At 45.6% G+C, this 19,624-nt stretch overlaps 1 protein-coding gene across 5 annotated transcripts; it reads left to right on the forward strand.

Moving 5' to 3' along the window:
* The first annotated feature begins 574 nt into the window (after positions 1–574).
* On the forward strand, positions 575–19,065 carry LOC147180075 (poly(rC)-binding protein 3-like). 5 transcript variants are annotated; one of them, XM_086067739.1, is made up of 13 exons: positions 577–850; positions 5,453–5,602; positions 5,685–5,708; positions 5,788–5,820; positions 6,048–6,164; positions 8,760–8,891; positions 8,967–9,095; positions 9,514–9,657; positions 11,679–11,720; positions 13,501–13,579; positions 13,993–14,051; positions 14,195–14,364; positions 16,763–19,065. In XM_086067739.1, exons 2-13 carry the CDS (start codon positions 5,528–5,530, stop codon positions 16,815–16,817), a joined length of 1,059 nt encoding a protein of 352 aa, XP_085923865.1. In that variant the 5' UTR covers positions 577–850; positions 5,453–5,527; the 3' UTR covers positions 16,818–19,065. The 5 variants fall into 5 exon arrangements, with proteins under 5 accessions (XP_085923869.1, XP_085923865.1, XP_085923867.1 ...); XM_086067741.1 differs by having other exon boundaries at positions 13,504–13,579; XM_086067740.1 differs by having other exon boundaries at positions 578–850; positions 13,996–14,051.
* Positions 19,066–19,624: the final 559 nt, after the last annotated feature.

Below are 19,624 nucleotides of genomic sequence, written 5' to 3' on the forward strand. Positions count from 1 at the left end.
TGTTCTTCATTGTCTGCATTGGCCCTAATCCAACAACATTTGCTTTCGTCCAAGCCTAATCATGTCAGATTAAGATCGACGCAACTGTCCATCTGACATGAGGGCTGGATTTGTGCTGGATTGGAAAATCTGGATGGGCTCCCAAACCCTATAATTCCACACGCACGCACGCACGCACGCACGCACGCACGCACGCACACACGCACGCACATGGCCGGCCGGATTAAAAAGCAGAGGACGATCTGCATGTCATGGCAGCAGCGCATGTGTTCACTCAAGCCTTTGAGGTGTTCGGCAGATTGAGACCTAAAAGTTGCGTAACTCTCTCAAAAGAAACATTTGTCCGTTCCGTTTCATGTCAGCGCATTTTGGCTTCTTGAACCTCCCACGGGGACGCAAACGTTCCCCGAGGCCAGCGTTGGGATTGAGAGCACCTCAACCCTCGCTACGTCCCGCCGATGCCCTCGTGCCTCAGTGGGCACGCATGCCCTCCTTTTGTTGCAGCAAAAACAGAGGGGGGTTGGGGCGAGGGGGGGTCGAAGGGTCTTGATAGGGCGGCGCGTGATGCTCGTCCAGTTCACGCATCGTCATGCAACCTATTTACACTCGACACCAAACAGCAAACAAACGACAAGTCAACTTGCGTTGCCGAGGTTGATGACAATCATCGAATTTCGAGACGGGTCACGTGTTCCGCCGATCGCTCACGTGACCGCTTGGCACCGACCAATCGGGTGGCGCTCCGTCCTGGCGAGAGCAAAAAGAAGAGGGTGGGGATCCTTTTTCTTTTTGCGATTTTTAATCGAGCGACACCGACGACAGCCGTTGACATCATCCTGCCGACAGAAAGGTAAAACCGTTTTTGTGTTTTTGTTTGGCCATAAAAGGCCAAAATCTGGTGCTTGCTTTTTTCATTTCATCATTTTTTTCTGTTATTTATTCCATTGTATACATTTAGAAATAGTGATGGTTGTGAGAATTCTGGATCATTGACGTGCTTAAGCGAAGAAGCGCCATCAGCATTTATGCATCGAATTTATGAATTTCGCATTTGAGATGATCTGCCGCTCTTCTGATCTCATTTTACCGTCCGGAAAAAATCTTGTGAACGGTTTCTTAACTTATTGTCATCGCGACCAAGTCCCGTGCAGAGTGGGAATATTTTGTCTTTCCCAAGATCATTTCATTGAATGGTCAATTTGATCCCGCTGGAGCCTGATGGCTTTCATTGAGCACGAACGTATCTGCCGCTGAATGGACGCCCGCTGCGACGTGCTGAAATGCACACGCGGGTCACTGCCGATTGTTATTGCAATTATCGTCACATTGATGTTAGCGCTGCCATGTTGGCTAAGCCTGAAATGCCGTCGGTCCATCCAATGAATGTGGCTGCTTCCTTGCTGTCAAAATACACTTGAGAGCACATAAGCAGCATTTGGAAGCATGTCCTTCGCTTGTGTGACGCCTAAAAAGCGACCTCAACGCCTAAAAAGCGACCTCAACGCCTAAAAAGCGACCTGAACGCCAACACGCTTCAAAACGAAAAGGACTGGCGACTTAGTTGACTTATTGCAAATGATGGCAAATCTAAAATGGCCGACAGCTTTTTCCAACAGCACAACATGGTGCGCGTGTATGGTTAAGCCTTCGACAGAGCGCCGCGGACAACCCCCGCCACCGTTGCAGGCGAGCGCTCAGAGATACTTTGAACGTTACTCGCTGCAAGTTGGCTCTGCCGTGTCTTTGAGGAAGCTTTTGATCGTGATCGAGGCTGAGCTATCGGGATGCTGGCTCGTTGATGTGGACTGACAGCTTTTGAAAGCACTGTCATAGTGCTGGAGCATTGGATGATGCCCCCCCCCCCCACACACACACACACAACTCTCCTCCTGCCGTAGCACTTGTAACAAAAGACGAAACGAGAGTTGCACAAATACCAGTGAAGAGGAATTCTGAAGGAAGCTTCTTTCAATGCAAATCGGATTGTCGTCATGTGAAGATGCTAAATTATCCTTTGTATACTGTGTGTGGAGGGGGGGGGGGGGGGCAATGTATCAATGAGGTCAGCCAGAGGGCTCCCCTTGCCCCCTTTTGTTCACCCGTAATTGGAGCACAAACATCCGCAGACCTCCTCAGTCAGTCGTTATGTGAGGAAACATTGAACACGCTCAATGTTCGCCCGAGGCCAAATGATGAAGTGTCTCATCTTCCATGCAAACATCTGTGACAGATAAAACCATGAAGGTTTTTTTACGTGTTCAAGCGTTTCGGTCAACAACTCTTTGCATGAACGCACTCTGAATGCACAAGCCGTTAATCTACAGTAGAGTTGCGAGGTCCAAACTTTTACCTCCGAGGGCCGCATACAGAAAAATCAAAGGATGTAAATGGCACTTTGATTTTTTTGGGGTTTGGTTTTAAATGATCAAGTACACCAAAATCAGTCAATCAAGCAATTGCATACATTACAGTACCTTTAGAAAAACGGCTACCTGAGTAGCTGTCTGTAAAGCACATATTATAGGTTGAGTTGTTGTTGTTTTTTAAAGTGGGGTTTTTGGGGTAGTCAGAGGACCGTGCAAACCCAGCACAAAAGATCTGTCGCCCTACTGCACATTCAGAACCAAAACAAGAGCTAAATGTTGAAAACCGAGCAGTTTTTTTTTTTTAGAATCGTTTAGGTCATATGTTCATTTGGAACTTGACACAAAGCAAAAAGTGAAGGAAACCGTTTTTGCTTGTCAAAACTCATTATCTTCATTCACGACAGCGTTATGAAGACAAATGTTGTTACTTGTTTAAAAAAACATTTTAATACTGCCATGCTCCCATAAAAGTATTTATACTTTTTTATTTATGTATGTTTTTTTGTGCTAGAGCATACAGAAGGCTTTTATGCTGCGTCTGAACTGAAGCAAATACAAAATCAGTCAAAATCCAGTAAAACAGTCAGTGATTAGCATTTTTTCTTTTCAGATTGAGAAATGCTGTACACTATCTACAACAAATGTATTGGGCTGCTTAAAATTGGACGGCGGTCCACAAATGGCCCACAGACCATAGTTTGGACACCGGTGATTTTCCATTGATGTCTTTGCTCCCATCATGGCGGGATCCCGCCCTTGATTTGAGGATTAGACAGATGACAGGCGGCTTTGGATCGGACGGGATCGGACGGCGCGGCTTGTCCTCTGCTTGTTGTGACTTGTTTTGCAACATCGCCGAGCACGGACGAAGAGAGGCGGTCTTTGGGTCCCAAATGAGCCCGGGGGTGCTTTTTGCATCATTTCCACATCAGCAGCTCCTCATCAAAAGCAGCATCTCCTCATTGTTGCACGAGCACAAATAGAAGGCAAGACATCAAGCCACGAGGCCCGGCATCGTCTTTCTTCAACAGCAATGCGCAAGTCTTTTCTGTGCGTGGCAATCCTACGTAGGCCAATTCGGGAGGAAAGCGAACCGGGGGGGGGGGGGGGGGGGGGGGGAGTACGGTGCATTTTGTGTTGCCCAGCCGAGCGTAAAGCGTGATTAATTCAATAGCCGCCATAGAGGAGGCAAGCAGCGCTGCAGCACCGAGTATGACCCACTTTCCCCATCAGATGTCATGAAGAATTCCCTGCCGTCCCCCCAACTTCCTGTCAGGCGCGGGGGGGGGACAGTTGCAAATACAAGTGGATGCTCGTCAAAGGTTTTCTTGTAGAATTATCAAAGAAGGGGCAAATTCTCCCCAATGTGAGCTCCAAATCAAAAGAGCATTTGCTGCAAGGTTTTGGCCCAACGGGCCAAATGATTCACGGGCCTTGACCTAGTTCTCTTGGATGCTCGAAACCCGATTCAAACGTGCGTGCGTGTGTTTGTGAGCGTATTTTTTATTTTTGGGGTTGACCTGAATATTCAGCTTCCAGTGTTTTAATCACAGTTGAGGAAGCGCTTTGAAGGTACGATTTTTACGGTAGCCATAAATGCATGAAGAGGTCACGGACTGACCCGCGGGCTCAACGACATCCAACAACTTACAGAGTGCGATTTGCAGCACTTAGATGTGCTCGCCCCCCCCCCCCCCTCGTGTGGACCTGCACCACTGGATGGAGTCTTAAACCCGGATTAAGGTTTTGATGTAATCTGGTCTCCTCTGGGAGATTGCAGAGACAGCTGGCCATCGAACCCCCGCCCTCCTCTCTCGGTTCTCCTCCGGCCTCCGACCCAGCCGCGCATGCGGCATCGCTTAGCCGAGGTACGATTTTGAGATCCTGCGCCGCAATCGTTCAGCAAATCTCATCCAAATAATGAAAGACTGCTACAATTGCAGAACGGGAATACGTTGCTCACCAGATCGCATCGGTGCCGTTTCCCGAGGTCGGACGTCAACATCGAGTCCTGCAATTAAGTGCAATCAACATCAGTGGCGCTTTTTTCCTGGCAAACATCTGGCGACTCGGTGCTTTTAATCAAGGAACATCTTGATTTCTTGCAATTAAAAGCACGGCAGGACTTTGCATGATTACAAAGCCGCTAATTAGCAAAACGCAGCTGGAGCAGGTGAAATGAAAACTGTAAATGTGGTTTGGTCTGATTGGCGGATGAAGACGTTGTCAAGGTCAGTTGCTTCCGGAGGTTTGCTCCCACTTTCGAACCGAGCGTCATTTTCAACGTGCGATGCCTCCTCGATGTCTCGCTGGAATAATAAAGACAACCTCAGCAATAAGTCTGACACCGCAACATCCAAATCATCTTCAATTTAGTCTTAGAGGAGCTCATTTGTAGAAACGGAGAGTCTTCAGTTCCATTCCCGCTGTGGAACGTGCCTTTGAGCAACAATGGCTGGTCTCCGACTGACCTGATCTCTGTGTGTGCAACACAAATATATGAATTGAATTTCCCATGACGGGTCAAATGCAAACGTTTCCATTACAAATGAGACGGTAATGAGCCGTCTTTCCTCTCTGGACAAGAACAAACACTCATTTTTACAAACTATCTTCGGTAAATGCTGTCATGAGATCGTGCCTGTGGTTTGACTGCGTTGTCTCATTCTGGCTGGGTGCTTGGCATTGTGGTCTAGAGCGCCCTCCTGTGGTCACTCTTGTAACTGGAGCCTGTGATGAGGTTGAAGTGGCATCTGAAAAGGCAGAGCTTGATTAGAAAAAAAGAAAGAAAGAAAAAGAATTGGATGGCAAATGTCATGGCTGAAGTCTCTTTTCCAAATGTTACAAATGAGTTAGGATGATGGAAAAAAATACATTGATTTACCGTGGCAAATCATATTAACATATTACACCAGTTCAAAACAAGTTATGACATTAGTTTAAACATGTTCAGCAAAAGACATTTTTTTCTTCAAATTGCACGCAGAAAACAGAAAACGCTCTTATTTTAGCTTCTGGTTGACTGACAAAAGAGCTTCAGACAAGCTTGTGCGACATGTCTGATGGCACCCGTGTTTTCCTTGCAGGTGACCCATTGGCCTACCGCACCCTCACGCCCCTCCTCTCAGACTTGACCACACCCCTTTCCTCTCAAATCCGACATGGAGCCCATCAAGGTCCAATCAGAAGGCGGACTGAATGTGACCCTCACCATTCGGCTGCTGATGCACGGCAAGGTGCGAAAGATGCCCCGGGCGCGAATGATCACATATTGGAACGCAGGCCGGGAAAAAGCTAACTTTGTTTGTGTCTCTGCAGGAGGTCGGGAGCATCATAGGGAAGGTAATTGCCATCGGATCACATTTGCAGTGCAATATTTTTGCTTGCGCAATAACATCTGAATGGACTTTCTTACTTCCAGAAAGGGGAGACAGTGAAGAAAATGCGTGAAGACGTAAGTAGAGCTTTTTATGCAAGCACCTTCTTTTGAAACCTAATGCTATGGTGGTACCTTGATTTATGAGTTAGCTCAACCCAAAATTGGCTCACAATATGAAGCAAAATTGATCAACAACTCCACAAAGCTGTACGTCGGAGCACTCGCAAGTCAAGGCGGAGCACTCGTAAGTCAAGGCGCCGCTGTGGTTTCTTGCTGTTGGATGAGCTTGTGCCGCTACGCAGAGCGGCGCTCGCATCAACATCTCAGAAGGAAACTGCCCCGAACGGATCGTCACCATCACCGGGCCCACGGACGCCATCTTCAAGGCCTTCGCAATGATCGCCTACAAATTTGAGGAGGTAACCGCTCCCACTTTCACAGAAGCAACATTTACTCTTAAAATGTCCTTCCTTGGCACCGTTCGTTTCGTGAGGTGGGAACAAAATGGTGTAAACGTGACGGAACGTCTTTTTCAATCAAGCAGTATTTCCTGTTTAAAAGGACATTTCTCCAAACAACACCATGTTGAAATGTAAGGTTTTTGTGATATGCTTGAAAGTTGACATGGCCGTAGGACTGGTCATGCTTTGCTTTTATTCGATACCGGTGCCTTCTCGCTACTCGCTCAAACGGTTCTGGTACTTAAACGGTTCTCAAATCGGTAGCTAAATCATACAAAACTGCATATTTTTTGTCAAGAACAATACCCTTTTATTTTCAGGGTTCAATTGAACATAATATTATAAATAAAAGTGAAAGGAGTCACTGTGGTAACTTGAAAGGCAGAAATAAAAATAGTAGATTGATTCGACTTTTCAGGTTACGAGTCGTAGCCTATTTTGATTACCAGCTCACGACAACAACATTTAACATTTAACAACATGTTAAGCATTTTACTAAGCGGAGGAAAAGAAACTAACCAGGATTCCCCCAGCGGGCGGTAAACGCCATCTAAGGCACGAGAACGATAGTCGACAAGTACCTTAAACATTTAGTCGTGCATTTGAACTATTTAAAGGATCTTTGTGCAGTTGTTGTCACTTTTCTACTCGCGACTGCCACCTCTGGCCCAAAGCATAACTGCAGCATCGGTCAGGCTCATGTGAGTATGCGCACGATCTGAAAGCCACAGTTGACAAACGAAGACATGATTTCAAATCAGGTAAGATAAACTCCGCCCCTTCCCTTCCCAAAGAAACTGTGAAGTGTGAGCGTCTGCACACTCTACTCGAGAGGGAAGATAGAAGCTGATAGGTGCAGTCAGAGTACAACTCAGGGCTCTTCATACTCATCTGGGCACCGGTGGAGCATGCGTGATGTGGAAAAAGCTGAAATAGGACCTTTTTCAACTGCACAACGCACCTTTAAAACGCAGGCCGAGGCGGGAGGTCTATTGGAGACCGAGACGACAAACTTTAGCGAACCTTTCTGTTGTGTCCCTGTGAACATTTTACACACGAAATGAAGGACTTTCGAGTTTCACGTCAAGCAGAAAGCGAGCGCCAAGCGCAAGAATGCAGAGCCACGTGCGCGTTTGTGTTGTTTGCTGACAAGTTTGCTGACCGAAGTTAACGAAGACGCAAGATTTGCGATCGGCGTCCAATGATGACGCTTACCTGAAGAAGAGGAAAGGCTGCTGTCGGTGTCATCAACGTCATCTGCCGTTTCAAACATACTGGCAGTGGCAGGTCTGCTTTCTTTTATGTGCCGGAGTCCGACTGCCGCTGCTCAAGTGATTGGATTTTCGGCACATAAACGCCGCAGCCTGCTCCGCTTTTATACGGACTCCATTCATCGCCAAGTTTTACTACACCTTGTTGCATATTGCGCTCCCAAAGTCATCCTTCTTCGGTGAAAACTGAATCCAAACATTCGACCCTTTTTCTTTCCGCGTCGGCGTCGCGCCGTGATTTCTACGGCAGCCCGCAGCAAGTCACGCATGTTGACAGCGGAAGTGCAAAGGGGGCGTTACAACAATAAAAGGCGGGCACTGAAATGTTCGTTTTCGTTCGGTCTGGTAACTCGCGCTTAAGTCGGATCCGGTGCCGTACTGGTACCGATTTTCCATACCCAAGTGCACCAATTTGAGCCAGACAGACGTCTGTTACGCACGTGACAACCGTACGTGAAAAAGTGGCATAACGTTTTACCGCATAAAAAGTAGCACAACGTGACTAAGAGACGATGTTGTCGTGTTCGTCGTAACACAAATGTGCACATTTAGGCCACAGCGCGGCCACAACGTTCGTGCCGTCTCGTCGAGACCACGTAGCAGCCAGTGAGCATCGCAAAGTCGCGTCAAGTTGCCGGTCATGCTGCGGGTTATAAACTCCATCCGCTCCAGTATTATCCAACCAGCGTCAGCTTTTTTTTCTTTCTTTTTGCTCATAAGAAGTGCGTCTAATCACGAGTGCTGCAGCAACGCTTGGCTGGAACTTGGGTTCCCGTTCCCTTTTACGGGGGGGGGGGGGGGGGGGGCGGGGGGGCAGCTTGTCAAATGTCTGTGGGTGTGACAAACCTTTATCCTGAGGTTTGCAGGGTCAAGTGCGCTTACGTGACGTCACTCCGTCGCGGAAGTTCAATCTGCCCGTTTTATTTTAGAAAAGAGCAGAAAGCTAAAGAAGGCGAAGACGGACTTTTTTCATACCAGGTTGGATTGTGGACGCGCCACATTCACACTCACAGTGCACGTTCGTCCTATATGGGATTTGTAATTACTGAAAGACAACCCGAACCACGGAATAGCAACACAAACCAGACGATGAAAGTTTGATTTCCAGTCTGCCCCCCTTTGGAACTGCTGCTGCTGAATGATGATGATGTATTTTTACAAAGCATGTGGCGGCGCACGTTTTTGTCACGGTTTCTCTTCACGCTGCTTTTTTTCCGGCCAAAAGTATCCCGGTGCTTATCGTTGCCGAACCTTGTGAAAGGGTCCAAAAATGTGATTGCAGGATATCATCAACTCTATGAGCAACAGTCCTGCCACCAGCAAACCCCCCGTGACCCTCAGGCTGGTGGTCCCGGCCAGCCAGTGCGGCTCGCTCATCGGCAAAGGGGGCTCCAAAATCAAAGAGATGCGAGAGGTAGCGTAAAGAGAAGCCGAGTCGCGGCCGGCAAACACAAACCAACGCTTGCCTTCTCTCGCCTCTTTCGTGCAGTCCACCGGCGCGCAAGTCCAGGTGGCAGGCGACATGCTGCCCAACTCAACCGAGAGGGCGGTGACCATTTCCGGGGCGCCGGAGGCCATCATACAGTGCGTCAAGCAGATATGTGTGGTGATGCTGGAGGTACGTTTGCCGGCAATATTCTGCGCTCTTCACATTTGTGGCTGTACGGAACCACGAACATTTGGACCGCCACATATCAGTCACATGTCTGCGTTCTATGTTCAATGAATTGTCTGCACGAGCGGTTGTCCGGCTCGCCATCGTGACGCGGACGCCAGGACGCTTGCGGCGGCTGTAAGTCTCTCGAGTGTTGCGGGTTGTTTTTAGCGAGTGGCGTCATCATTATCCAGTTGAAAGTGACGTTCCAGGTGAATGACAAGCAATGTCAGCATGTGCACAGTGAAGAGCACTTTTGTGTCACAGGTCGTCCCCCCCCCAGGCAGGCACAGCCCCCCTCGGTGTCACTCGATGCTCTTTTTCTTCTTCTCTAACCCTCTGTCCACTTCTCACTCCCCCCCCCCCCCCCGGCTCTCCTCAGTCCCCACCGAAAGGTGCCACAATCCCCTACCGCCCCAAGCCTGCCTCCACCCCTGTCATTTTTTCAGGTGGCCAGGTAAGAGCCGACCCGCTGGGGGCGTCCACGGCCAACCTCAGCCTCTTACTGCAGCACCAGCCACTGCCTGTTAGTTTCGCACCAGGTTTTATTCAAGCAACCCCGCTTCCCTCCACGTACACACAACCACCCCCCCCCCCCCACTCACCCCCCCCCCCCCCCCACTGGCATGAAACTATCCGATGTCTCCTCACTGTTATCCGTCAGCCTGAACTGGCGATAAAAGACATCACTGGAGTCATTGAGGCTTCATTTGTGTGTCTGCAGTTCCGGGTTGGAAAAAACCCATCAACTTGGCAGGGAGACGACGGGCCAGCGCAGCAAATTATTTATGAGCGCCAAAAACAGCAGAATTTTTTTTTTCACTCTGTCCTAAGACAGAATGGGCGCAACAAAATTGTAATAGAATCATTCCAATCTAATATGACTTTCATTGGTTCATCCAAAAAGATTGCAACTAATGGACGTACGACTTCTCATAATTACTTGCCAAGTAACATTATTGGCCACAGAAACAGAATCTCGGCAAAATGGACGAACCAATCAACTGCATTTCAGACACCACCAGCGGTTTGAAAGATGAAGGAACTCAAAACCATTTGGCCTGATGGTCCGCAATGAGTCAAGACCACACCGAGACCGAGACCGAGACATTATCGACAGTGAGACAGGACCAAGACTGTAGAACTCAAAGAAGATTACGTTTACATCAAAAGCAATTTCCTTGATGTTGGTTTTGGACGATTCCGCTTACGTGTCGCTTGGCAAATGAACTTTGGAAACCAAACTTAATTATTGATGACTTTGCTTGTTGGTCTTCATCCACTCTCCGTGTCCGGGGGATGCGGCACTCCAGCACCGCTATTTTGCATGTCTCATTGATCACAGTAGTTCTGTCTTGGTCCTGAACAGTCTTGAGGAAACAACCCGAGTCCGTCCTGAGACCAATTTAAGAACCAGTCAAAATGCTTTCAATTTCGAGATGAGACCCAAAACCCTTCAAATGGAAGTCAACCTTCCAACATTTCTTGACAATAATATGTTCTATGTGACCTCACGAGTCTAAACATGACATTCTTATTTTATTTTTTTTATTTTTTTTTTAAACATGACATTCTGATGAATATTACATTTGTGCAATATGAGTTATGAAGCAAAATACAGCCATTTTTAACCATCTCAGGGGGCGGCCATTTTGCCACTTGCTGTTGACTGAAGACGACGTCAATGTTACTCAGGACCAATCACAGCTCACCTGTTTTCTGAAGCTGAGACGTGATTGGGTGTTACCTGCGCAACTGTGATGTCATCTTCAGTCGACAGCAAGTGGCAAAATGGCCGCCCTTGAGATGGATCAAAACGGGTGGATTTTACGCTTAACTCATATTCCACCCAGAATACCACATTTAGACTAGTGGGGCTGCAATGAACATATTATTGTCCAAAATAATAATAATAGGGAGTTGCCTTCCCCTTTAAAAAGTGGACTCGATACTGGACCAATCTCGAGAGCTCCAATATTAGTCAGCACATTAAACGTTCATGACTCGACTGAGTTTAGTGTTGTCGGAACAGAGAAAGAACACATCAAATGGCAAAACAGAGATGAAAACTGTCAGCTCAGCCAAACCAAATCCATATTGTGTTCCTTATTAACCACTGCTTTGTTAACTATTATTAACATCAGGCCACGTTTCCATTTGTTTTAATTCATTGGGGTTCTGTGCAAAACGACCCGCTCATGCAGACCAGATGTGTCATTGCTTGTTATCACTCCAGCTGCTGTCTTTAATGGTGAGATGAAATTTAGCTGAGCCGCTCCACCAAGCCATTCACAGACCAATCACATAACCCCCCCCCCCCCCCCCCCCCCTTGTTACAGTCATCCCATATTGATATAATTCAACTGGATTTGATTGATTGACAACATTCAAAAGTATAGTGTATGCTTTTCTGGTAACCTGTTGAAAAATGAAAAGCTCCATACAGTAACAGTAGCAAGTTAATACAAAATGGATGTTTTCTGAGTGTTGTGGCAAATGAACGATGCAGAATTGAAAAAAACCAAGATCTCCGTTTCATGTTTGCAGGCTTACACCATCCAAGGACAATATGCCATCCCACATCCAGATGTGAGTGCTCGCCAAAGCAGGCGCTCCACACGGCATCCACATCTGTCTCACAATCACACCAGCACCTCCCCTTCTTCCTTTGTTAATATTCAATGCTAATATGAATCTGTCTTTTATATCTGCCATGTAAATCCCACTCTATCGTTTGACTGTGAAGACTCTTGACTTCCTTCTGTCTGTTCTCTGTTGAACCTCAGGGAGGGGGGGGGGGGGCTTGGCCTGCCGCTCACAATGCAGCCAATCGCATCGCCAGCTTCTGTTTTCAGGCACGCCGGCATGTTACATCGACTTTGTTGTCTGAGTTTGCTCAAAGGCGTTCCACGTGAACATTGGCACTGCGTAACATGTTGACTGCCTCTTGGCACTGAGATGCTTATCTCAAAAAAAAAAAAAAAAAAAACAACCTTCAACACAAACGACCACAGACATTGACAACCTGTTTATGAATGCAAAATCAATTCAAGTCAAAACCGAACAATCCGAACAATGCCCAGGGAGGAGAAGCGAGTCTATGAAATTGCCAAACATGCTAAACTCGGCTATCCCTGGCACGAAAATGAAAATTCACCCGTTTTTAGGGTGAGCGCTACCAAATTGCCAGATGTGCAGCAGTTGCGTCGGCCCGAATGCCGAGAGAGATGCAATGCGGTCCCAAAGACGGGAGACGAGACTCGCCCCGGCATGAACAATGACACGCTAGCATCGTCGACAAAAGTAAAGCCCCGACTGTGCGCGTTATCGTCGCAGTGCCATCTGCTGGATCAGGTTGGTTGCTGCATCATGTAAAAATGAAAGTACATTCTTTTATTTCCACCATTATTTGGATCCTTGCGAGAAAATAAGGACTTCTTGCTCAGCAGCTCTTTACAAAGAAAAGGAGCTTGTATTAGGGCCACGTATATATATATATATATATATATATATATATATATATATATATATATATATATATATATATATATTCTGAGAAAAAAACAAATTTGCGAGAGAAAAAAACCTCTTACGACAAATACACGTAGCGTAGCTATAGACTAACGTGAGGATTCGTTGGTGGTTAACGGGACACGGTTTATAAAATAAAAAGACAGGATGGAGATGAGATACTTGTAGGAAAAAAAAAAAAAATGTATCAATGTGTAAATAATAATTCTGGAAACACAAATGTACAAGTAAATATATATTTTAACAAATGAACGTAAATGCTTGATCTTCAAGGTGCGGACGTTTGCAAAACGAGGCGACGTTGTCGCTGGCCGTACCCGATGCTTCAAAGTGCGAATACTTAACATGATATGGTTAAAGGCATTAGTATCTTCTTATTTGAAAACCCAACCGAAATTATTGCCACGAATATCTGAGTAGCACGCTACGTGTTTTTTTTCGTGAGTTTTTTTTCTCTCGCAAATCACTTTATAAACTCGCAAATGTGGCACTTTATTAAGTGGCAAATTTGTTTGAGTTTTTTTTTTTTTCGGAATATTAACCCCTGAATTTATACGTGGCCGTAATATGCTGTCGTTCAGAAGTAATCAAGTTAGAAAAAAGTCCAATTGAGATGCTTGAAGCTCCGCAACAAACTCAGGCCAAGCCCTTTTTGATCATCTTTACCTTCACCTTTTTGTGTTTCCTCAGATCCTATCTTGACTCGTAGTCTTTCGGACAGACCTGAATGTGCGTGCGTGCTTGTGTGCGTGCGTGCGTGCTTGTGCGTGCGTGTGTGCACAAACGTGTTTTTAACGATGACCTCATAGCTTTGATGTCCTCCTCCTCCCCCCCTCAGCAGTTGAGCAAGCTCCACCAGTTGGCTATGCAGCAAACCCCCTTTACCCCCCTCGGACAGACCACCCCTGCCTTCCCCGGTACGTACCCACCTACACGACAACCCTCTTGACCGAAACTCCTTCTCTCGCTTGTACCTGAAGAAGTCAACACATTCTCTTTCTCCGACACTTTTTTATTTCTTCTTCTTCTTCTTCCTCTTCCTCTTCTTCTCCTTCTCCTCCTTCTTCTTCTCGTCGTCTTCCTCCTTTTGCTCTGCCTCGGACATGGCCTGCTGGTGGTCTGCTCTTGTTGACGTTGAGGTGTTTTTTGTCCCCCCATAGCATCCTTTCTTAAAATGATGCAAGTCTCTCAAAGACTTTCCGCCCCGAGCGGTTCTGACGAATGCTCGGGCGCCCGTCGCGGCACTTTGCTTAAATGACTTCCAGCAACATGTCCAATGGTATGTTATGTATTCTTCCTGTCCTCCTCTTCGCCGTCCCGGCGGGGTCAGCAGCAGGTCTGGATGCCAGTAACCAGGCCAGTACTCATGAACTCACCATTCCCAATGATGTGAGTATCACATAAAGCACTATTCAAATGCAAATGAATTCACTCGGGATATGCCGTAGTTTTATTTACAACCTGACAAAAAAAGAAAGACCAACAGGTGCATGCCCTGGCCGTTCTAAGTCCCGCCCCCATTCTTTTCCCAGCTAATAGGCTGCATAATTGGACGCCAGGGAACCAAAATCAACGAGATCCGTCAGATGTCTGGGGCACAGATCAAAATTGCTAACGCCATGGAAGGGTCATCGGAGCGCCAGATCACCATCACGGGGACCCCCGCCAACATAAGCCTGGCCCAGTACCTCATCAATGCAAGGTGAACCTGCTTGCTACGTGCTACATTCCGGCTTCCTCCAAATACCCTTTTGTGCTCTATAACCACCAACCAGGGTCCATGTCTGTAACCCTAACCCTAAAAAGAAAGAAAGAAAGAAAATAACGTAATATTAGTAATAAATAAAACCTCATGAAAGAGACGTGGTGCCTCTAAAATTGAAAATAATTTGACTATAGGGAGTCGAGAAATGTTCAAGTTGTGACATCTTCAAACTTATAAGAGGTCATTTGGGAAACATTTCTGACACATTCATGACTATCACTCGGCAATGACTCAGGGTTTTACTCGCAGCAGGGTTTTGGTTTGCAGCTTGTCAGAAAATGGGCACAAAAAAATGCTCCTTTTTCCCCCCCAACTCCAATCTCCATGATTTCTTCTTTTTCTTAATACACTAAGATCACTTGTTTGCTTGCATGAAGGACTAGGAACAGTTCCAATTTTACAATGACAAAGAAAATGTGCATTTTACACAGGATTTTCTAAACCACAATTTTAAAAGCAATGTCTGAGTTTGGTTGGTTTATTATTATTATTATTGTTGTTGTTGTTATACTTGCATTAAAAGTGTCAGTGGGTTGTTTGTTGGACCCCAAAAGAAAAGGGCAGACCCAGCCAGGGCGAAAGTCCCTCAATTTTAGTGGAACAACAAAAGGCGCACAACACGTGGACAAACGGTTGCTTAAACAAAAGGCAACGACGACCAAAAGTTGTACGTCGTGGGCAAAAACAAGAAAACAAAAAATCACGCCGGAGGGCGGAGAAAGCGGAGAGGAAGGAGAGAGGAAGGAGAGAGGAAGGAGTGTAGCACGCAAAATTGACTGCAAGGGAGAAATCGGAAACAGGAAACGGCAGAAAACCAAAACATAACAAAAAGACGGGTACCAGAAATTCTCTCCACGTGTGGAATTTTGGCTGGAGATGGTCGTACAGAAGACGATATTCGGATGCCACACTATCGCCATCTCCTGGCCAGTTTGAAAAATGCTTCCGGTAACCCAAAACACAAATACGGGCCGTTTTTTTCGAATTGTGTCTCCCGCTATATCCTATTTTCGTTTCTGAAATAAAAATGGAAACTCAAACTGCTATTGGACATTTCCTTACCAGTCCCAGACAGCCAAATCAAGCTGTATTTCAATGTTGGTGTTTGTATTTTAATAGGGCTAAAATCAAACAACGAGTCCTTTTTCTATTTTTAATATCTGTTCCCAAACTAATGTCCAATGACCAAAAAAGACGCCTTAACCTTCGAAGTTAGAATCATCATTCCTCACATCTTGACTATTGCAGTTCTCTCTTCGCCAAAGCGTAGTAAAGAACAAATCACAGATCCTCCACCATGGCTTGGGTCAGAGCCGCCCCCGGACACAAATATGGCCCCAAGCTAGATTCCATTTTGGAGCCCCCCGACTTCCATCATCAAATGCTTCTGTGTACGAGAGATCTGTTTGACGAACAACGCCGGCTTTGCTTGCGTCCGCCTCAGACAATCTAGCAGGGGATTTTCTGCTGTTAGCTCGTCCGTGGCCAAAGCTAACTAATTGTTACTACCAGCAGACAGTGATGAAGACTTACTTTCTTCTTCAGAAACGTCCTTGCTTATATCCGTCATGGCTCCCTTTCTCGGCCGTGATAGACAATGGACGCTAATAGTGGCAAGCAAACAAGCAGGAAAACATGGAATGGATTGTCAGCAATAAGGAAGTTCAAGTGGAATGGATTCGAATTGGAACACAAAACATGACGAGGGCTCTCGCGACCTACAGTCGTTTTGAAGTGAAGGAAATCAATGGATTTCTCATCATAGAAGTCATTAATTGCAGTCCATCCGTCACATTATTTTCCCGAGTGCTGCTTGTCGTTGGCATGTTAGGAACACTTGGCTGGCAGAAGCACGTTCAACTGCAAGCATGCAAGCAAGTCTATGGCGCAATAAAAACATGGACCGGATTCTTACTCATAAGAACGTTTTGGACATGATTACGTGGAATGGAACCGTGGATCACCTTACACTTGGAAGTCAAGGGAAACCAACAGATTATGATTACATTTACATTAATAATGAGGTTATGTGCCTGAATATTTCGTTCATTTCGCTTTCTGTATATTATATATTTAAGGTTTTTGATCTTTTTAGTAAAAAAACTAATTCATTTCACAATTCATTTATCGAGGGCTTAAGAACATTAAAATAGGTCTCATGACGCCATTGGGTCAGAGGTCATTGGTCGAGATCCTGCTTTTTGTCGGCGTGGCCCGGTCGGTCTCCATCACGCTGTAAAATGTCGCGTTTGCCGTGTATGACTATTCCATACTCTGCATTGCTCAGTAGACCCGATCAATCAAACGTACTCACCCGGTCACTTGGATGGCGCAGGTTCCGAGACGTGGCGGCCATGTGGAACGACCCGTCCTCCATGACCACATCCTGAGCTCCCCGATTGGCTCTCCCATCTGGCCCCTTCCAACGACTGACGACGCCCTCCGGACTCTGGCTCCGGCTCTCCGAAAACCCTGAGCACCGGCCGCCCTGGTCCGCCACACGCACCAGCGAGGGCCGAGAGCTCACTTTGATTTCAGAGAGCCGTTTAAAAAAAAAAAAAAGAAGACAACTCTCTGGTGATTCCATTTTTCGTTTTGTTTTAGAAAACTGTTGAAGCATGTTGAATGTTTATTAGCGACAACTTGTGTTACTTTTTGCTTTTTTCTCTGTCAGTGCTGCGTCATAGAACATTTAAGAAGTAAACGATTGAACATTTTGTAGAAGTAGTTGTTTGCATTTGTTACAGCTCAGTGATGCTATCGGCAGAGTGTGGTGGGATGTAGCCAAATTTTTATAATATATCTTAGAAAAACGCAGCCTTTAGAAAACAATATTGGACTATTCCACTTATGTCCTAATTTGCATCTTTGTCAAATGACATCACATGACCCCTTTTCGCCAATGGTATCACTCCTGGAGCCTCCCATTTTGTCTTGATCTCCCATATTTATGTCTATTATTGCTTATATTGCATGTGTTGAGTGTTGTATTGCGTATTTGAGCAGAACCTGTTCAGTGGACCTTGAAATGTTCTATCTTTGTGCTCCTGCTCTTTTCCGCTCATGTTTTAAGCTTTTTTCCGGCCGCTCCACCCTGCCCGGACCGATAGCCTCCTTCTATTACTAGCGTATACAATCATGCATGAAAGCAAATTAGACAAAAGTCGGTGGCTAGCACACGGACTGCAAATTGAAATGATTGTTTATGATCATACTGTATTTGTTTTGTACAAGGACTTTAATGACTCTGAGTCAACTACGCGGCGCTCATGCAATAGACGATTCAACACTTTACTCTGGACTGCCTCTGACGTGCGAGGGGTTAGTTGGCCTCGGGTTGTGTCCAAAAGCTTTTGGTTCCCTTCCTTTGTTGCTTTGATGAAAATTAAAAAAAAAAAAAAGAAGAAGAAGAAGAAGTTCTAAAGAGCGAATGACAAGGGAAAGAGGATGAATCTTCAAAGCAAAAGAGTTTGGACCAAGCCAAAAGGTGTTTGGAGGCCAAAGAATGTTCAGGGGTTTGTTGGGTGGCGGGGAGGGAAGGGAAGGGGGACCCACGGGTGCCCGGGCGGGAAGGGGGACCCACGGGTGCCTGGGCGGGAAGGGGGACCCACGGGTGCCTGGGCGGGCATGACCACTCAGTCTATTTTCACGATTGTTTATTTGTGTCATGTCTTTCATTGTTTAGTCGACGCTTTAGGTTTGAATGTCTTTTTCAACTTTTCAGTTTTGTTTGGTGCGAGTCAGTTGACAAGCGCACATTTTGTTTGTTTGGTTATTCATCAGTAAACTCAAGCTAACGAGCGGGAAGTACGGATGCTATTTGGTCAACAAAGCTCAAAGTCTGCGAGAAGCTCAATTGTGTGTTGATGTACACAAACAGCTGTTGAATGTTACTGTCCAAGTCACATGACCGACTGTACGTCCAACACGGAACCAAGCCTTTGACGTCAACACGGACCAAAGGCTGTTAGGATACGTTGCCAGTTGCGATTCTGCAATAATCTTACAGTTTGATGTGATAGTTGAGTCGAGCAATGTAACAGCAGCTATTATTGGCTGAATAGAATGTCAAAGGACGAGCTGTCATTCTTTGCAACCTTTCAAAGATTCATACAAAAGACCAGAGAGCATTCGTTTTGTCTGATTTTCTGTTTGCATTTAGACGCAAGTCTATCGTGATGGCGAAGAAGGAATATTGAGTTGAAGTGCTGGCAGTGTGATTTCAGTAACATCAACATTCATGTCAAATTATGTGTTTGCAAAACTGTATTTACGTTTGTGTCTATGACTGAAGCAAACTGCAACTAATGCAATAATAGGGTGCAATGTGCAATTATTTATTCCGGGTTTTTTTCTCCCCTTCTCGACTCGTAGACAGGAGAGCGATGTAGCTTGTTGCAAAATGTTTGCGTTTTATTTATTTTCCATGTGGCAGGAGGTTTAAAAAAAGAAGAAGATTTTTATTTTTCAGCTTCTGTTTGTGTGTATTGCAGTTTGGGGGAAAAAAGTGATCAAAGTTCGTCAATATTTTTGATTTATTTGCTCTGTGCAGATTTATATTAGTTGTGAGTACTATGTTTAATTTAAAAGTGTTGGTAAGTATAAAAACAAATAAAGTTTCAGTTTTTCTTTCTGTGACTTTTCAGTTTTTCCCCCTCATTTTCGTTATCTGTGTTCAGTCTTGAGATATAATGATCACTCCAACATTTGTATCGTGCCAAATGAAATCAGATGACATTTCAAGCAAAAGAATAGCAGCTGTCAGCAGAACTAAGGAAGCGATAAAAGAGTTTTTCCTCGTTTTTAAATTCCTATTTGGCAGTTTTATATAGCGCTATCCTTGCTGATCTTTGGTATTTCGTCTGGGATTCTTGCAGGTGCAAAAGTCAGTCTGTAGTGTCAATCAAACAAGCCTTGTGCTCTGCATAGCATAACGAGATCTGCTCTTCACGATGCTTATTTCCTCACATAACAGAATGCGTTTAAAGATCGTCAAGGAAGAAACTCATTCTGATCAAATTGATTGTCTTGTCAGGAATCCAGCTAAATAAAGATCTGGCTGGATCCATACTAGCAGCTCGTCACTAAGTGCAAACAATAATATTAATGTAATGCACTTTTCATCAACATAATCTCAAAGTGCTACAGAGAGGGAAAAAAATAAAATAAAATCATTTTCATAATTATATGACATAGG

The sequence above is a fragment of the Leptonotus elevatus genome, chromosome 2 (assembly GCF_054856555.1).
Source record: "Leptonotus elevatus isolate MCC_2025b chromosome 2, RoL_Lele_1.0, whole genome shotgun sequence".
In the NCBI taxonomy this organism is placed as follows: Eukaryota; Metazoa; Chordata; class Actinopteri; order Syngnathiformes; family Syngnathidae; genus Leptonotus; species Leptonotus elevatus.

What these genes read in the sequence shown, in the direction of transcription:
- LOC147180075 (XM_086067739.1), top strand. Translation starts at nt 5,528, where the DNA reads ATGGAGCCCATCAAGGTCCAATCAGAAGGCGGACTGAATGTGACCCTC. An exon ending in TGCAGCACCAGCCACTGCCT is followed by an intron (nt 9,658 to 11,678) that starts GTTAGTTTCGCA and finishes TCATGTTTGCAG; the next exon opens with GCTTACACCATCCAAGGACA. An exon ending in GACCACCCCTGCCTTCCCCG is followed by an intron (nt 13,580 to 13,992) that starts GTACGTACCCAC and finishes CGGCGGGGTCAG; the next exon opens with CAGCAGGTCTGGATGCCAGT.